This window comes from Copadichromis virginalis, linkage group LG14 (assembly GCF_057382275.1).
Source record: "Copadichromis virginalis isolate Kocher_CV1m ecotype Utaka linkage group LG14, C_Virginalis_male_GT1.1, whole genome shotgun sequence".
NCBI lineage: Eukaryota > Metazoa > Chordata > Actinopteri > Cichliformes > Cichlidae > Copadichromis > Copadichromis virginalis.
Window position 1 is genome coordinate 10,756,885 of NC_140631.1, and position 19,355 is coordinate 10,776,239.

The 19,355-nt window shown below is 42.5% G+C and overlaps 1 protein-coding gene across 1 annotated transcript; it reads right to left on the reverse strand.

Moving 5' to 3' along the window:
* Window positions 1-413: 413 nt before the first annotated feature.
* LOC146693435 (TRPM8 channel-associated factor homolog) lies at window positions 414-13,473 on the reverse strand. The gene is made up of 11 exons (XM_085479291.1): window positions 12,701-13,473; window positions 6,129-6,345; window positions 5,670-5,961; window positions 5,113-5,414; window positions 4,835-5,009; window positions 4,360-4,454; window positions 3,603-3,816; window positions 2,919-3,155; window positions 2,364-2,581; window positions 1,998-2,111; window positions 414-1,697 (listed from the first exon to the last, which is right to left on the reverse strand). Exons 1-11 carry the CDS (start codon window positions 13,348-13,350, stop codon window positions 1,461-1,463), a joined length of 2,751 nt encoding a protein of 916 aa, XP_085335417.1. The 5' UTR covers window positions 13,351-13,473; the 3' UTR covers window positions 414-1,460.
* Between the last annotated feature and the right edge of the window lie 5,882 nt (window positions 13,474-19,355).

Sequence of the window (19,355 nt, forward strand, 5' to 3'; positions counted from 1 at the left end):
AAAATTGCACAACTTTCTCCCAAGGTTTTCTTGGAGTACTGATAATGATTAAAGCAGAGATATTAGACTACACGAGTTGTGAGTTGCTACCAAAGATAAAGGATTGACGCTCATGTAATTGTTATTGCTGTCTATGCACACATAGCACAGATTGTAACTGATTTTAGACCAGTAAAAGTTGAGCCAGTGGCAGCTTGTCTGGCACACTGCTCTACTATTAGTTTACTGTGAAAGTCTCCAGTAACTGTTAATGGAGTCTGCCCACAAAATGGAGATAGCTACAGTTTCTTATGACCATGAGATAAGCTGCGCTTTCAGCGACTGCAGCTACCAATGTCAAATAATGTAAAAGATGGATGCAAATAGCTTCATGACAGCACTGATGAAAGGACAGAACGCTTTACTTTGGTACATTGTAATTTATGTTTATTTCTTATTTCTAGATTTGATGAGGCAAACACTGCATTTGAAAATGCAAAGAAGAGAAGATTCCACCATTCTAGAAAGACTGATGTGATTTATCTCTATGGGTCTAAAGAGAGGTGGCCAACTTTAAAAGTTAAGACAAACACTGCAGTCAAAGATGTCTAGTTCAAGCGCTGGTACAAGCAGCTTTACTGGCTATACAAAACATGAAAATGAATTAACAAAGAAAAACATCCACTGGTCTTTCCAAGAATTCAGTTAAGAAACAAAGGGATGTTGCAGCACAGTTTGGGGAAAACATCAAAGGTCACAAAATGAAGTTTGAAAATAACAGACAGTGGCTGCAGTCACACTTTTCACTGTTTTTAAACACTCAGTTTCACTTCAGCTCTTTGATTGTTATAACTTTGCTCTCCTTGCAGCCAAAATAACATGAGCATAACAAAACCTAATTACAAAAGTAAACAAGATTACTTGCATTACTATACTGGTGTCATTTATTGTATGAACCAATTCTCAGTCAAGATGCAAAAAGTAATTATTATATCCAATGCTGCAGGTACAGTCATGTAACACAGACATGAAACAAAGAAAATCCCAGAAAGTTCAGTGAAAGTATTACATGGTTATTTCAGGATGATTAATGTGGATTGGCCCGTGCCCGGGGCTGCACAGCATCAATGCGTTTGCGCGGTTAGCTCGTTAATGCGTCAGTGCACAGGGCGATCCACGTTAACTTGCTGAAGGAGATTTGCTGCCTTAATGTGGTTATGGCGTTAATGTCATTTTAATGAGATTAACACTGACAGCACTAATTAAAATTTAAGAAATGTTCTATTTAATTTGGAAGGTCAACAATTTGGAGTAAATGATTCTGGCATGTAGTGTGAAAGAAGCCGCTACATTCGCTTTTCAAATGGGATACAATGCAAGATTGAAATAAATGTCATGAAAAGATTAATTTAATGAACTGAAGTTTCACTGCGGAGAACTAAAATGACTTTTTTTAGTCTGCAGTTGTGTTCAGTTCATTTTTACTGGATCATGGGGTGATCATTCCAGGGAGGCAGCTGGGACAATTTTTCCTCAGTGGCTGTTTTGATGGGCCAGCCCCAGGCCTTGAAGAAGCCGGTCAGGTTCATCCCCACAGTCTGCGAGAAAGTCTCAGCATACAGGTTCATCTTTGTGTCATTGTCATCAGGAAAGTCTCTCATGTGGTGGTACGCAGCAAAAACCTTCTTAAAGGCATCCCAGCCAAACTTTTCCTGGAGCTACAGAGAAGGTAATTATAACAACAAGCCAAACTATTTGCTGTCTTCTTTGTTAGGAGCAATAATCTCTTGACCAAAGCATCAGAACCTGTTACCATTTAATGTTAGCTTCACTATAAGTCTGCAAGTCTATATGGACTTTCAGTCTTATTCATACAGAGGTGGGTCGAGTATACTTTAAAAGCAAAGTTTTTTCAAAAACTTGCTCAAGTAAATGTAACTAGTTACTACCCACCTCTGTATTCATATCAAGTGTTTTCTTTACTATGGATCAAGCAAAATTTCTCTATAATTTCTCACCTGCAGATATGTTTCCAGGGCAACCCACACACTCCAGTCACTGAGTTTCCTTCCTCCCTTGATGTACTCCTCTACTCGACTCTTTCGTTTAGCTAAAGTCAAATCACCATGAGCCTGCACGAAAGAACATGGAATGAGATAGTTGCTAAATCATGTGATCACAGCAAACTCAGTCATGAGTTTTCTGATGATGATTGATGTAAAACAAAGAAGAGTTTTAAATCTATTTATGTTATGTAGTTATGAAATCATGTGATCACAGCGAAAAAGGTATGTGATGTGCTGTGATAGGATACAAAAAGAGTTTTCTTGATGTTGACTAATATAAAACAAATGAGACTGTCAAAAACACTTGATTTGCTCTACCTGTGCTCTGTTGATGCCCAGCACCTCTTCATTCACATACACTGACCACAGGTTGCATGTACACTCTGTGGTGTGTGGTCGGAACTCCCAGCAGCTTCTCTGTTGGTTGTGTCCAAGTTCATGGATGGGGCCCCACAGTTGTTTACCTTTTTTAACATCAACTACTTCAGCAGCTGAGGCATGGTGTGCCATGATGGGATAACCTGAATGCATCCAGCCTTAACAGAAGAAAAATACATGACATTTTGTTTTCCTGCCTCTTTCACCTACCAGAATTGACACATGTCAGTTCCCAAATCCCACCCTTTGCCAGATCATCTTGATCTTGTTGTATGTGAGTAATCCAGTAGTCTCTACTTTAGTTGATATTCCTCATCCTTTCTTTGTATATATATTTTGTTTTCTAGAAATCTTTGCATCCTCTCATCAACAGAGTCAAAAACAAATATAAAAATGTATCACACTGAGCATGAACATGATGTTTTAGTTAAATTGTTTGTCATCCACAGTGAGTTGGGACTAGTTTCATGTCCTTGGGAGTCAAAGTGCACTTACCAGCAGAAATCTGCACATCTGTCACAAAGCGCTCCTTGTGGGGAAATTTGTGTGATTTGGCAGCCAGATCCGCAATGGCCCTCATGATTTCATCCCAGAGAGCAGCCACCTCCTCGGGGTGCTCCAGACCCCGAACAACATGTGATGGTACGGTGAGGACGATGTTTTCAAACTCCAACTCTGTCCAGGGCCCAGGAGCCGTGCGCAGCTTTAACCATTCAGCTGCAGTTGTTGCACCTGAAAAGAACAAAGAGAGGAGCAGATCTATTAAAATGCTTTGAATTACTGCATTTTAAAAAATATAAACATTTTCTATAGTATCTGTATTTTGTATTTCTGTAATTTTTCAGCGTCACATATGCATTTGATTACACCCTTCAAACAGCCTTTAAAGTTTTAAAACAGGCTTTTGTGTAAAGCTGAAGGCTTTGAATAATAAGAATTAAGCAAACCTTGTACACTGTTTTAGACGAGAGGGTTAAGCTGTTAACTAGATTTTTGTTTACTTTTCTTTACTTAACTTTCAACATGTTGAACTGAAATTGTTTCACCTGCATCGTCCATTGAAAACACTTGGGATCAGAATGAAGGTGATCCAAGTGAATAAGATTAAGACTTATCAGATATCTTCCATTAACTCCATGGACATAAAGTACACAGCACTGTTATAAACCACAGACTTACCAGACTTGTAATATGGAACAGTTACAGCTTTCTGCACTATGATCTCCAACCCCTTCACTTGTGTGTTGGGTGGGGCCACCAGGTAGATGAGCCCCCCCCACAGGTTGGACACATGCATCATCTCTGATGTAACAGGAAATCGCTCATGAACACGTGGTGGTCTCTTCAGCTCATCCTTGTCATGTAGGTCATCAGTTTGACAGCCTATCTGAATCTGTAGATAAAATGGAAAATCTATTGGATTTAGCGTCAAATTACAACACCTGTCGCCTTTGCAAACAGCCCCATTCCTGAATACAGAGTGCATTCAGGAATGATTTACAAAGCAGTTGTCATGATTACATTTTCTTTCTTGTGGTGTGCTATTAGTTTCCTGTGTCAATATCGTCCAATCAAGTAAGAGATTTCAGGGATGGTTTGAGCTGTTAAATGACAGAAAAAAATCAAGTGGGGCTGGTCCTTTAGATTGAATGAACCTTTGCTGCAAACAGGCAGACCCTAAGGGGCTGTTGCGGCACGCCACGCAGCACAACACAGCATAACTCAACACTCCCAAAAGCTTCAAAACAGAGCTTCACCTGTGGGTGATGTCATGGTCGTTACATCAATCTTTGAAATGGCTGAAACTACAAATGGACCTTGTTACAGTTACAAAGGGTAAAAAGGAGTCATGCAAACCTCACTTGAGGTTTTCATGAACATGTAGTGTCATCAGAAGGAGAAAGACCTTTAAATTATACAATTTTGTAGGTTTCACCTTCCACTCCTTGTTGATAATCTCAGTTGGCATCACCATGTAGGTACTCATACAAGGAGAGAGGTAGAGACCAGTGCTGATCCACTCTTCCCCATCTAACACACACACACACACACACACACACACACACACACACACACACACACACACACACACACACAAATTTGAAAAAAAAGGTGTCACTGGGCGTCTATCTCTGAGAGAGAGAAATTTGTGGGGGAGAATCCGTTTCTGTGTCATGTGGGATCGGAAGTTAGGGATTTGACTAGTGAACACTACGAGTTCCTACAGACTTAGTAGATAGAAACTGTGGATTTTCTCTTGCTTGAAGATTTTGTAAGCAGTTATCAAATCACTTGGACTGTAAATAAACTCACTGAATCTGACCCACTAAGTTTTGTGTTTAAGTGTGGCTTGCACACTAGTTGTGACATATTCACAGTTGACACATTTGTCCACAAACATGAAATCTGACCTGTTGTGGTAACATCGATCTTGAGCCTGTGGTTATAGACGTCTGGCATCAGTGGCCTATCCTTGATGAGGTAGGGCAGGAGGGCCTCAGGATTTAGGCAAAACTCGTATACAGGTGATCCCAAACTGAGGAGTAGATGGTCTTTTGGCGTCTTTGCAGGGCAGCTGTCACTCACCTTGAAAGAAGAACATATTAGTGTAACATCTTAGTGGTTAACAGCTGCCATATAATCATCAGTGCACTAGTCTGTGCTGTTCAAATGTTTTTTCTCTACTCACCTGTGGCAGGCCTGACCTCTTTAACATGTCAGTGAGTGCAGCCAACACTTGAGTGTAATAGAAGCAGCCATGTGCCTTTGTGCGCAAATAAGCATCACAGTCATTGCCCAGCTTTTTAAGACATCCCTCCTCATGCTTGCTAAGTTCTACACCTGTAGTCACATGGGCAGCAAAGCGGTGTAGAAGGTGGCGGAAGTGGTAAGTATCTTTAATCGGCCAGCTGGGTACAAAGGCTTTGTATGTTCCTGCACGGATTGTTTCTCCTAACAGGCTCAATCCCATTTGGTTCAGGATCTTGTTCCCTGAAAAAAAGTAAAGCCAGTTTGACTTTGAGTCATGTGGTTGGAAATGTCTTGACTTTGTTTTTGACCACTAATGAGAAGACTCCTTTTTGATCCTTGACTTATCACAACATATCACACCTTATAATGTATAAGTCTGTTACAGCACTGCATGTATACAACACATTTTACACATGGACAATTAGGTGGAAAATAAGAACACTACCAGTATTTCTACTCTGTATATTTTGAAACCCTTGTGGTGCATTTTCATACCTGAGAAATCTGTAAGTGGATTTTGCCCAGCATGTGTCTGCGCCCAGTACCAGGCATGTCCTCCAATCAGCAGGCCTCCTCCCTCTGCCACAAAGTTTTGAATTTCCTCCAAATGCTCAGTGATATACGCTGTACACACAAACACGCTGAGGTCTTTCCTGAAGTTTGTCTTCTCGCACTTCAGCCCAGACTCACTCAGAACTTTGAGTGCAGGATCCACCATGACACCAACAACCCCTCTGCGCCCTTCATCCAACCAGTGAATGGTGTTTCTCCAAAATGGAGCCATACTCTAAAATCAAAGGAAAGCAGCAGCAAAGGAAGTCATGGATTTGGTGATATATCAAAGACAAGTCCAATCAGCACACATTTCACTTCAATCATCCTGAGGTCTAATACCTAACCCTCTAAAGATTTTGACTTTGAAATTTTATGACTAACATTTAATGTTGACTCTACCTCAACTTCAAGACATCTTTCATGTGTAACCACAAGGACTCGTCCTCGCCCATAGTAGGCTCCTGCCAGGAATGGTCGTCCATCTTCTGTAGTCCCGATGGGAAAGGCTAGTGGGCTGTGGACTAGAACCTCAGAACACAGATACTCAGAGGAGAGGTTGAATTCTGAAACCCCCTGGAGTAAGAACCCCAAGTCATCCTTGAAATCCCTGCCTGTCCTGTATTTGAAAAGTGGAATAGAAAAGTGACGTGCAGAATTAAAGTGATTTAAGAATAATTGTACACATTTCTTCATATAAAAAAAAATCAGTGGTTTGTAAATTAACCTATTTGTGAAAACTATATAAACTCTGTAAAAATAAACTGTCACGATCTGAGGGGACAGACCGTGCGGGGGTGTGTGTGGTGGACCCAGGTGCGAACACAAGAGAGTAGACCGAAGTAAACTTAAACTGAAAGCGAGCCTTTATTGTGGCTGATGACAGGTCTCAACACAAAGCAGAAACACCGTGACTAAACTGAACCTAAACTAAACTGGGAAACAGATACTGATAAACTAAGGAGACTCAGAAAACCATGACGATGATCAAAGGAGCTTGCAAAGAAAAGCGTCTGGACTTCTTTAAGTTACTTGAAGACGTTTCACCTCTCATCCGAGAAGCTTCTTCAGTTCTAAGGTCAAATGACGATGATGTACAGACTGGCTGGGAGGACATGGAGGGTGGGAACACAGACGACGTGACACAGACTGTATGAAACACAGAGGCTGTGTCCCAATTCAGGGTCTGCACGCTTGAAGTATGCGCACTACGCGTACTACGTACGGTGCGTACTATAAGTACGAGAAGTGCGGAAGTGAGAGGCTTGTGAAATGGGACGGTATACGCTTCGTCGCGCTGTTCAGGTTGCCTAGCAACCATGTTACTAACCGCGAGACACGTGACATACAGCATTGTTTGACAGAAATGAAGGAGAAAAATGTTTTGTTGGTCATTCATTTTTGTCATGACATCACTTTGATTAGTTGAGTATCTGAGGCTGAGACCACGGGACTGTAAAACATGATTGTTGGGCTTCACTTCTGTGCTGAACAGTCATTTAAGATTAGTTAGTAAATAACAATTAGTTAATGTTGTTCATGAGACTAAAGTCATCTCACTGTGGTAATGTAAATATAATATGGCCAATATTATAGTATTGTCAGATTATTATGATATATCTATCTACATCTATCTATCTATCTATCTATCTATCTATCTATCTATCTATCTATCTATCTATCTATCTATCTATCTATATATATATATATATATATATATATATATATAAAAACACCCAGCACGCCCCTGCGGGCGGTTTATCCTTCAAGCTCGGGTCCTCTACCAGAGGCCTGGGAGCTTGAGGGTCCTGCGCAGTATCTTAGCTGTTCCCAGGACTGCGCTCTTCTGGACAGAGATCTCCGATGTTATTCCCGGGATCTGCTGGAGCCACTCGCCTAGCTTGGGAGTCACCGCACCTAGTGCTCCGATTACCACGGGGACCACCGTTACCTTCACCCTCCACATCCTCTCGAGCTCTTCTCTGAGCCCTTGGTATTTCTCCAGCTTCTCGTGTTCCTTCTTCCTGATATTGCTGTCATTCAGAACCGCTACATCGATCACTACGGCTGTCTTCTTCTGTTTGTCTACCACCACTATGTCTGGTTGGTTAGCCACCACCATTATATATATATATATATATATATATATATATATATATATATATATATATATATATATATATATATAGGAATGCTACTACGCAAGTAACCCCGGCGGAAGGGGCTACATGAATAGGATGAGGGACCTATGGATTCTTTGATACCCAACATCCACAATGACGGCGAAACAACTAGTAGCTCAGTGTTCCAACATTCGAAAGAAGGGACTGCTCTCACAGCTAGAGATTGACGAGGTACAACACAAATCCTACGGCAAGGAGGAGTCAGGACGCCAGGTCAGGGGGGAGATATCATCACCCCCACCCGAGATTGGGTACATAGCCCCAAGTGCGATAGGAGAAGGATTGTTGAGTGCGATAGGAACTGACCTGAAAAATAGGATCATGGCCAAGCTTGAAACCTGGATCCCCCGTAGCCGGTTACCAAGATTACGTGAAGTACCCTCAGAAGGTCTGCTAGATGATGTTAATGCAGCACTACGGACAATACCTACAACCACGATTACCGACACTAACAAGCTGATCTACAATACGGCAGCAGTGATCAGTGAGATGCTTGGCTACAAGTTGAACAGCCACAAGGGGCAGTACCCTCCATGGAGAAGGAGGCTAGAGGGCAAGATCAAAGTAGCACGGAGAGAGGTTAGCCAACTAACTGAGTTGCAGAAAGGTGCGACAAAGAAGGTGCATGAGAAATACAGCAAGCTGTCCATACCTGAGGCCTTGGAAACTGCCAAGCAAAGACTCACAGCCTTGGCCAGCCGCTTGAGGAGGTACACCAGAGAGATAGAAGGCAGGAGAATAAACCAGCTGTTCTCCACAGAACCAGCAAAGGTGTACTCTCAGTGGCAAGGGAACAATAATAATAAGAGAACAGCACCACCAAGGCTGGAGACGGAGCAATACTGGAAGAGCATATGGGAGAAGGACGCAACCCATAACGGCAATGCTCAGTGGCTAGTGGATCTGAGGGCAGACCACAGCGACCTCCCTGAACAGGGTCCAGTAACCATCACAATGGCAGATATCCAAGAAAGGGTCTCCAGTATGAAGAGTTGGACAGCACCAGGGCCCGACATGGTTCACGCCTACTGGCTGAAGAAGCTGACTGCACTCCACGAGCGTCTGGCAGCACAAATGAACCAGCTGCTAGTTAACGAGAGACACCCGGAATGGCTAACCGAAGGTCGGACCGTCCTGATCCCCAAGGACCCCAAGAAGGGACCGGTCCCCTCCAACTACCGACCAATAACCTGCCTCAGTACTACATGGAAGCTCCTGTCAGGCATCATATCGGCTAAGATGAACAGGCACATGGGTCAATACATGAGCGGGACACAGAAAGGAATTGGCAAGAATACCAGAGGCGCAAAACACCAGCTACTGGTAGACAGAACAGTCAGCCGAGACTGCAAGACCAACCTGTGCACTGCCTGGATTGATTACAAGAAGGCCTATGACTCAATGCCCCACAGCTGGATACTGGAATGCCTAGAATTGTACAAGATCAATGGGACCCTAAGAGCCTTCATCAGGAACTCAATGGGGATGTGGCGTACAACACTAGAGGCCAACTCCAAGCCCATATCACAAGTCACCATCAAGTGCGGGATCTACCAAGGAGATGCTCTGTCCCCACTGCTGTTCTGCATAGGCCTGAACCCCCTCAGTGAGATCATTAACAAGACTGACTACGGATACCGACTACAGAACGGAGCAGTTGTCAGCCACCTCCTGTACATGGATGACATCAAGCTGTATGCCAAGAGTGAACGAGACATTGATTCACTGATCCACACTACCAGGCTATACAGCAATGACATTGGAATGTCGTTCGGACTGGAGAAGTGTAGTCGGATGGTAACAAAGAGAGGGAAGGTAGTCAGAACTGAGGGGATCAAACTACCAGAAGGCAACATTGCAGACATAGAGGACAGTTACAAGTACCTGGGGATCCCGCAGGCGAATGGGAACCATGAAGAGGCCGCTAGAAAAGCTGCAACCACCAAGTACCTGCAGAGGGTCAGGCAAGTCCTGAGGAGTCAGCTGAATGGTAAGAAGAAGATCCGGGCCATCAACACGTACGCCCTGCCCGTGATCAGGTACCCTGCTGGGGTAATAGGCTGGCCAAAGGAGGAGATAGAAGCCACTGACATAAAGACAAGAAAGCTCCTTACCATGCATGGAGGGTTTCACCCCAAGTCCAGCACCCTGAGGCTGTACGCTAAGCGGAAGGAAGGGGGCCGGGGACTGGTGAGTGTCAGCACCACAGTCCAGGATGAGACAAGGAACATCCAAGAATACATTGGGAAGATGGCCCCAACTGACCGAGTGCTCAGTGAATACCTCAGGCAGCAGAAACCCAAGAAAGAGGAGGGAGACAAGGAACCATCATGGAAGGACAGACCCCTGCATGGTATGTACCACAGGCAGATAGAGGATGTGGCTGATATCCAGAAATCCTACCAGTGGCTGGACAAAGCTGGACTGAAAGACAGCACAGAGGCACTAATCATGGCAGCACAAGAACAAGCTCTGAGCACAAGATCCATAGAGGCTGGGGTCTATCACACCAGGCAAGACCCCAGGTGCAGGCTGTGTAAAGATGCCCCAGAGACAATCCAGCACATAACAGCAGGGTGCAAGATGCTAGCAGGCAAGGCATACATGGAACGCCATAACCAAGTGGCCGGCATAGTGTACAGGAACATCTGTGCCGAGTATAACCTGGAAGTCCCGAGGTCAAAATGGGAGACGTCCCCAAGGGTGGTGGAGAATGACCGAGCTAAGATCCTGTGGGACTTCCAGATACAGACGGACAAAATGGTGGTGGCTAACCAACCAGACATAGTGGTGGTAGACAAACAGAAGAAGACGGCCGTAGTGATCGATGTATCGGTTCCGAATGACAGCAATATCAGGAAGAAGGAACACGAGAAGCTGGAGAAATACCAAGGGCTCAGAGAAGAGCTCGAGAGGATGTGGAGGGTGAAGGTAACGGTGGTCCCCGTGGTAATCGGAGCACTAGGTGCGGTGACTCCCAAGCTAGGCGAGTGGCTCCAGCAGATCCCGGGAACAACATCGGAAATCTCTGTCCAGAAGAGCGCAGTCCTGGGAACAGCTAAGATACTGCGCAGTACCCTCAAGCTCCCAGGCCTCTGATAGAGGACCCGAGCTTGAAGGATAAACCGCCCGCAGGGGCGTGCTGGGTGTTTTTATACATATATCTATATACATCTATATATAGATATATATATAGATATATATATAGAGATATATAGATATATATATAGATACACACACACACACACACACACACACACACACACACACACACACACACACACACACATATATATATATATACACACATATACATATATCACTGACTTTCAGCTTGTTGTGTTTGTGGATATATGACTGACTTTAATTATTAAACATTCGCACATAAATAAGTGATGTCATATTCAGTACTTTTGACAGTTCACTCTTCGGCCGCTCCATCTTATTAGGGAAATTCCATATACATAAATGTAAATTTCAAAACTCAACCCCATCATTTAATTTGTTTTTGATTGAAATTGAATATTACTTAAACTCTCTTACTCTAACTTCCAATAAAAAAGGTTTATTATTGATTGAAATTAATTCAGAAATGTTTAACGAATGAGCTGTCACAACTTTCAAGTACAAAGTTGTTATGAAGTCTGTCACATTCCCCCCCTTTTTGTCTTTTTTCTTTTTTTTCCCTTTATTTATTTATCCTTCTTATTTCATTGTACTGTATATTGTTACTCTTATTTGCCTTGTATGTCTACTGTACAAACTGAACTGGAATGACTGACTGTTCGCTTTATAATTTCAATGAAGTTTGGAAAAAAAAAACAAACCTCTCCGACCGCTCCATTCTGCCGTATTTTGCGGCAAAATTCTCCACACCCACCGCCGCGCTATGAATTGTGGGATATATGGGACCACGAAGCGTGCACCGGACCATGCTTGATATTTGGGGAAATCGACGGAGCATTTGGAGTATGCATTTGAAGTACACTTGGGTTGGGACAGCCGTCGTTGCGTGGCGGTGACGTAACTGCATTTAAAATGCGTACTTCAAGCGTACAGACCCTGAATTGGGACACAGCCAGAGACTAAATACACATGAGGGATGATCAGGGGAAGTGGCCACACATGGGAGCACAGCATGACACACATGAACCTAACGACAGGACAGGAGAAGTGAAACTGAATACACTGACATTGAATACAGACTTTCAAAGGAAAAAACAGGAAACATGGAGATTAGACATGACATGAATTAAACATAACCACGCAGACATGACGCATGAACCAGGGAGACTTAGTACAGGGGGAGATGACATAAACAACCAAGGAACAAAGGACTAAACAGCAATCTCAAAATAAACTGGATGAGCTAAACTAGGGCACAAATGAATACAAAAGATACATAAAACTCAAACACTGGGTCGCTCGACCCAGGAACATGACATAAACTGACTTTTCTGAAAAGATAGAGTCACACACACACACACACACACACACACACACACACACACACACACACACACACACACACACAAACTAAGTCCTTTGATGGACTTTTGTGGATGATCCTCCCCTCATCCAAGATCCAGGAATGCTGGGAGGGGAAGATCCCAATATAAATTAAATTAGCTAATAAAGAAATGGTATCAGTCCCAAATTTAACCTTAGGAAGACTCTTTCAATGAGAGAAAAACTGTTTTCAAAAGCTCAAAAGGTCACACAAAAAGTTATTATATGGAAAGTGGAACTTTTGTAAACGTGCAGTAAAACAGAGCTATATAGAATACTCACGCTAATGACTTCCAGGAGGACGGGATCTGAGGGTAGACGGGCAGGTTCTCCGCCTCACCATAACGCTCAGTGAAGTAGATTCCTGCCACTCCTGACACTTTATTCCCATCAAACTGATGCAGTGTGTTCTCTTTGGGGTGAGTTGCAGCCCAATGCCACGCCTGCCCAGCTATCAGCACCCCTCCTCCAGCTTTCAGAAACGCCACCAGCTCTGTTGGGTCTGAGCCCACACTGTAGGCATCGGTCACATAAACACCAACTCCCAGTCTGTCACTGAAAGCTCCCACAACTTCTACTTGGAAGCTGGGTTTTTGGAGGTTATCAGCAACTGCACTGACTTTTCTGTGCACCCTTACAGAGAGGTTATCAGATCCATCACCTCTCAGCCAGGTCACAGCATTTTCTACCAGAGCAGGAAAGGTTGTCAAGTAGCCCTCATGACCCAGGACCACAATCCTTCCACTGCCGTACAGAGAGGCAGCCATCAGCACCTGACCTCGACTGTTCATTGCTACAGGAAAGGCATGGTCTCCGATCAGGACCAGGTCACTGGGAACATAGGGTCCCTGTAGGTCCAGCTCCTTCAGGCCTTTCATCAGGGAGGCGTAGGCCTCTTCATGTTGGTTTTTGAATGATTGGTTAGATGACATAGTGTAGAGGATTTACACTCTGTAGACTGATGAATAAGGTTAGGATGCAGAAAGAGGAAGTTGTTAACACATCAGGTTTAATCTCATTACAGCCAAATAGCTGAAAGTTTCCTTCTGTGGTATTACGCTGTGGCCCAACAGTTTAAGAGAAACACACTCTACATGACAGGACAGGAGAAAGAATAAAAATGAAAGCAGAGAATGGAGCTGGTTATACAAGGTTATGTGCTAAGGAGGAAAAAGCAAGGGGAGGGACCACTGATAAGACACAGCTCCTTTTATCACCACTGGTGCAAAAAGTGACCATAAATGAATGTTTAATCAGAATATGACGTGTTCTCTGCAAATTGGCAAAGATCATTGTTTTAAAATGTATTTCCACTGAAAAAATGAAGAAAGGAAGTGTGTCACAGCTACTTCGGGGTTAGCAGGGAAGGAAAGAAAATCTTCCAAGAAGCAGGTGAATTTGGCAGTATGGTCCTAGTAACTGACCAGGAGTTCAGTTTCTGGACCAAGCTGCAAATGTGCAATGAAAACAGTAAAAGTACCTCATTTTGCATACCCAAATACATTAGATGTCTAAATGTCCTTAATTATATTCCAACTTGTGTCTGCCTTCTTTCTGTAAGGCCAGCATCCAGTTTTAGATGAGGGAGTAAAGAGTGTGGCCAGAAACTTTATTACACTCATCCACCAAAATCTTGATAAAGGCAGTGAGACAGACAGTATGGTTGGCCGATATGTAAATGTAGGGCGATCGTGGCTCAAGAGTTGGGAGTTCGCCTTGTAATCGGAAGGTTGCCGGTTCGAGCCCCGGCTTGGACAGTCTCGGTCGTTGTGTCCTTGGGCAAGACACTTCACCCGTTGCCTACTGGTGGTGGTCAGAGGGCCCGGTGGCGCCAGTGTTCGGCAGCCTCGCCTCTGTCAGTGTGCCCCAGGGTGGCTGTGGCTACAATGTAGCTTGCCATCATCAGTGTGTGATTGTGTGTGTGAATGGGTGGATGACTGGATATGTAAAGCGCTTTGGGGTCCTTAGGGACTAGTAAGGCGCTATATAAATACAGGCCATTTACCATTCCAATAAATGAGGCGATATCGCGCAGTCGACTTTTTGATGGGCGGAGCAATGTAATCATGCACGGACTGATTTGCGCATTTAAAATTTAGAAGCTTTGTTTGGAGGAAATATTTTTCTTTCTTTTCTTGTTTTTTTTTTTTTAGCATTAATATCGCTACTTTTTGGATTATTCATTAATTAATTTGAGAAGCACCAAATCACACAAAAGACTTAACATTACATCGAAGATTTTTTTTTAATGTTCGCTGGAAGAGACATTTTGGTTTTTAACTTTAATTTTGTTTAATTTTGTGGGCGACTCAGGGGGTTGGAAATCGCGTAACCGGAAGGTCGCCGGTTCGATCCCTGGGCTCTCTGTCCTGGTCGTTGTGTCCTTGGGCAAGACACTTTACCCTACTTGCCTACTGGTGTTGGCCAGAGGGGCCGATGGCGCGATATGGCAGCCTCGCCTCTGTCAGTCTGCCCCAGGGCAGCTGTGGCTACAACTGTAGCTGCCTCCACCAGTGTATGAATGTGAGAGTGAATGAATAGTGGTATTGTAAAGCGCTTTGGGTGCCTTGAAAAGCGCTATATAAATCCAATCCATTATTATTTGGTTACAGTGGCAATTGTGAATATAACACACAATGAAAGTTGAGACAGGGTCCTACTGGTTTGGAGCATTTTCACAGAAACAAGTACCCCTTCAGACTCAGGTGATTGTCACTGCTGCCTCACTGTTATTTACCTAACTATTGTTATTTACACAAGATTTATGAATAGCCTTGAAAATGCCTCTCTTTGGAAATAAAATACTTCCCAAACTATTTCCACAGTTACAAAATTAAGAACAGAGTTGTGTGTATTGTTGTGTGTGAGTCTGTGTTAATGTAATAAACATGTTTCTTCCTCCATATTCTGAGGTGCATTCTCCTGAAGGAGTACATAGGTCAACCTTAACACATAAGAGATGTCTGTCTACTCAGTAAGGCAAAAGGAACCTGATTAAGTTTTATAACACTGGAGTCAACGTTTATACAAAAGCAAGTCTTTGACTACTTGAAAATCAAAAGCTAAGATGTATTCTGCAAAAATAAAAGGCTGTTCTTCACTGATCTCATTACAACCAAACACAACTTAAAAACACAACACTTTAGGGTTTTTGTGTTACCTGAAAGATGCCTTTCTGTTGTATTAGGCTGTAGAGATGAAAGACCAGGAGCTCTACGTGACTGAACAGGAGAAAGAATGCAATTCAGAGCAGGGAAAGGTGCTGCTTATATCAGGAGATACGCAAAACAGAGGACAAACATACAAGGGGAGTGACCACTGAAAGGAGGTGTGGAGCAGGGAAATTATTTTACTGCTATTGTTAAATAATAAATATAATCTGCAGCATGGATATTGCATTCAGGGGTTGAACAGTGTGTGTCTTTCAGAAAGGCTAAAAGTCACAGGCTGACAGGAAACAGGCTTGCAGAGAGTTTGCAGAAGTGAAAGTTATTTTGAGCAGCAGGCTAAGACGAGGCTTTAACAATGTAACAGATAGCTTTAAGATGGCCTTAAGATGTTTATGATGATGTTGACCTTGTATTTCAGGTGCAGTTATGACTATTTTATACACAATGCATATCTGTGCTTATTAAAGAGTTGGAGCTCGGTCAATTAATTGGGGGTTGGAAGCTTTGTTCGGCGCGATGTCCGGACAATCTATTGTGCAAGTGACTTGGAGCTATAGAAGGTTAAAACTGCGTACATGCTTACAAAACACTTATATCAGGTCATTTTATATTAAGGTTTTAGTAGAGGTTCTTGGTTAAAACATTTATTTAGTAGAAGACATACACATAGTCTCAGTGAGCCTCTGGTCTAGTGAAAGGTCAGAAGTGCAACAGGTGAATTGAGAAAGAGCATTTGAGGACGAGACACAGACAGTTAGTAGGTGAAGAGGTGACACAGAGAGCATGTGAGGTCGTGACACACACACATGAGTTAGATTTATTTAGAGGAGAGAGAGATTAGTCATGTCTGGATTGTAACGGTGAAAGTGTCTCGGTAAAAGAGGAACCGTCCTTGTCTTCTCGGCAAGAAAGAGGAACTGAAAGGTTGACCGGAGGAATCGGCCATGAAAATAGAAGATGATGTTCTGTGTTAAAAGTCATGGTTGTTTTGATATTGACGTATGTGTATATATCCTGTCTGTGACGCATGAAGGGGCGTCAGTAAATCAAGCCCTGATGGTATAAAATATCTGTTCATGCTTTGATTAAGATCACTTGCTGTCTGCGTACAGAGTGTTCTTCCCACACGTGTGTAGTCATTAAAATCATTGTTTGACCAAGATCTTCTGGACCTGCTTGTTTGTACTCTCCTTCCTCAATTTTGAACCTTAACAGAGGCATTTCTTTTTATGGCCACAGAGTCAAATGTTTATAAAGATTATAAATGTTATGTAAATATGAGAATGGGTAATGAGAACTTTGATGTGTTATATCCTCCTAAGAACCAACCTATCCATTTATGTCCTCTGTAATGGACATTTGTTTTTGGTCTATATCTTTTGACTTATTTAAGCTATCCTGCTAAGTCCCGATATACTAAGTCCAGGACATCCTGGGCTTTCCATTGATATCTCATGTGTTTAGGTGACCTCTTTTATATTACATCATTAATTACAATCCATCACAGACCGATGTGTTATTTTTCTTTGCTATTTGAGTTTAAACTTCTTTCTGTTAGGCTCATCCACCAAAATCCTGATGGAGGCAGTGAGACACCCAGTGAGGTTGGCCGATGTGTAAATTCTTTCCAACCGACATTCGTCAGTCAGTTCAGCTTTCCATGGAAGACTGTACTTTATGCTGTTTAAAACCCACATGCCTCCAGAATGAAACATAAAACCAAAGCAGGTTAAGACAGAGTCCTACTGGCTTGGAGCTATTTCACAGAAACAAAAAGTACTTCCTTTTTACGCTCAGGTGTTCTCATTGTTCTCACTGCTACCTCACAGCACAGCCTGGTGGGTTGTTATTGACTGAAGATTTATGACTAGCCTTGAAAATGCCCCTTTAAACTTGCTCCCTGTAAGCATCATAGTTACAACAGCAACATCAGACTCACACACAGCAGTTTTTGTCTGTGTGTGTGTCTGTGTATAAAATGTAAATCTGCTTGGTCCAGCAACTAAAGGTCAAATCTTTCTGTGCAAAATAAAAGTGAATACATGAAAATCATCATTTTAGTCAATTCTGATCAGGTCAAGAGGTCACACGAAAGTGGTTATCAGGTTTTTAAGGCAACTCAGGGTTTCCAAATCTACCTATGATGTAGTTAGAACAGGTGTTGGTGTTGCTGCATATGACAAAACAATGAAATACTGTGTGACTGTGTGATCGAGAGACCTTTGACCTTATCCTGCCAATACTCCTTGTAGCTGAGGATACTCCTTATTCTTTATCAGTAAACAAACAAAAAAAGGATGTTTGTCTTTTCATTAGATCAGACACAACCTGCTTAAGTCTAATTAGACTCACGTCAAAGTTAATACAAAAGCAATTCTTTGACGTATTAAAAGTCTAAAGCTTACATGTATCAAGTTTAGAGTCTTTAGAAAAAATGACCTGTGAACAGCCAAGAGACACCAAACAAATGAGACCCAGTGTTAGTCTGTTTTACACTACACATCATCCCTGTGTTGCGTGACATTAGTGCATGTAGCAAAATCTTAATGGGCATTTTTCCTCTTGTCTCCAACATAAATGGAATAGACACGAAAGAACATTCACAGAAGGACAGAAACACAGAACTACAGTTATTTGGTCAAACTACTTTTTCAGCAAACACACCTAAAGATGCACAGACACTTTACACTCTGCTGTGTATGTCTGTATGTGCTCAGTCCAATGTTTAACAACTAAAGGTCAAATCTTTCTGTGCAAAATGAAAAGAAGTATAAGTAAAGGCAATTGTGCAAAACCTGACATGGAAATCATCAATTCAGCAAATATTTGTCAGGTTAAGAGGTCAAACGAAGGCGGTTATCAGGCCAATGACTCAACCAACGGTTTCCAGTTGTAGCTATGAGTGTTCACATGGGCGTTGGTGTTGATGGATGTGTTTGATGAATCATTAACATCAATGGGTCAGCTCAGAGTATAGTGACATATTTTGAGAAGACAGTCAAACTATGACATCTTGTGTTACTTCATCTTATGGTGATATCTTCATCTTAAGAATGGACAGGTGTCCATTTGTCTGTCTGCAGCAAGAAGCTGAGAAAACCTGGGAAGAAACAAGATTTTGAAAAGACTGGAATGATTCTTTAAAATGCTGTGACTGGCATTCAAAATATCTTTATTTTTCCTCTAACTTCTTCTTTATTTTTTGCATCACTTTCAACTTTTCAACAGAAAATGCCTGCTGACCTCTCAGCTTTCCCAGCTTAAGTCATTGTTAAGGGTAGAGGGACACACCTGTATATGAACACAACTACAGTTTTTTATGAGATTGACCATAAGCACAGTTTTCATTGACTGTGATAGCCAACTGTGGCAACATTTTGGGAGTAATGTAAAGGCTGGATGCACAGATGAATTGAAAGGTGAGAAGCTTTACGACAGCTCTTTCTGAGATAAGAAGAGAGAGAGATTGCTTTACTCTGGTTACATTTAGTTTTTTTTAGTTTTTTGCAAGAACTTCTAGAAGAGGATGGAGGCTGTAGGAGCAAGAGGCTTTTATCCGAGTGGGCAGACAGTATTACGGTGAATGCAAAGTGTGAAGGTGGAGCTGAGGGGTGGTGCCTCAGCAATTTGAGTCCTGCAGATGATTTTGTCACTAATGAATTTATTTAAAAGTTTTATTTACAGATTATTTAAAGCTTATTTACACAGACTCAGTAACTGTTCTCATTTCTTTCACTGTTTCTCTGAGCTGTTCAGCTCAGCACTCG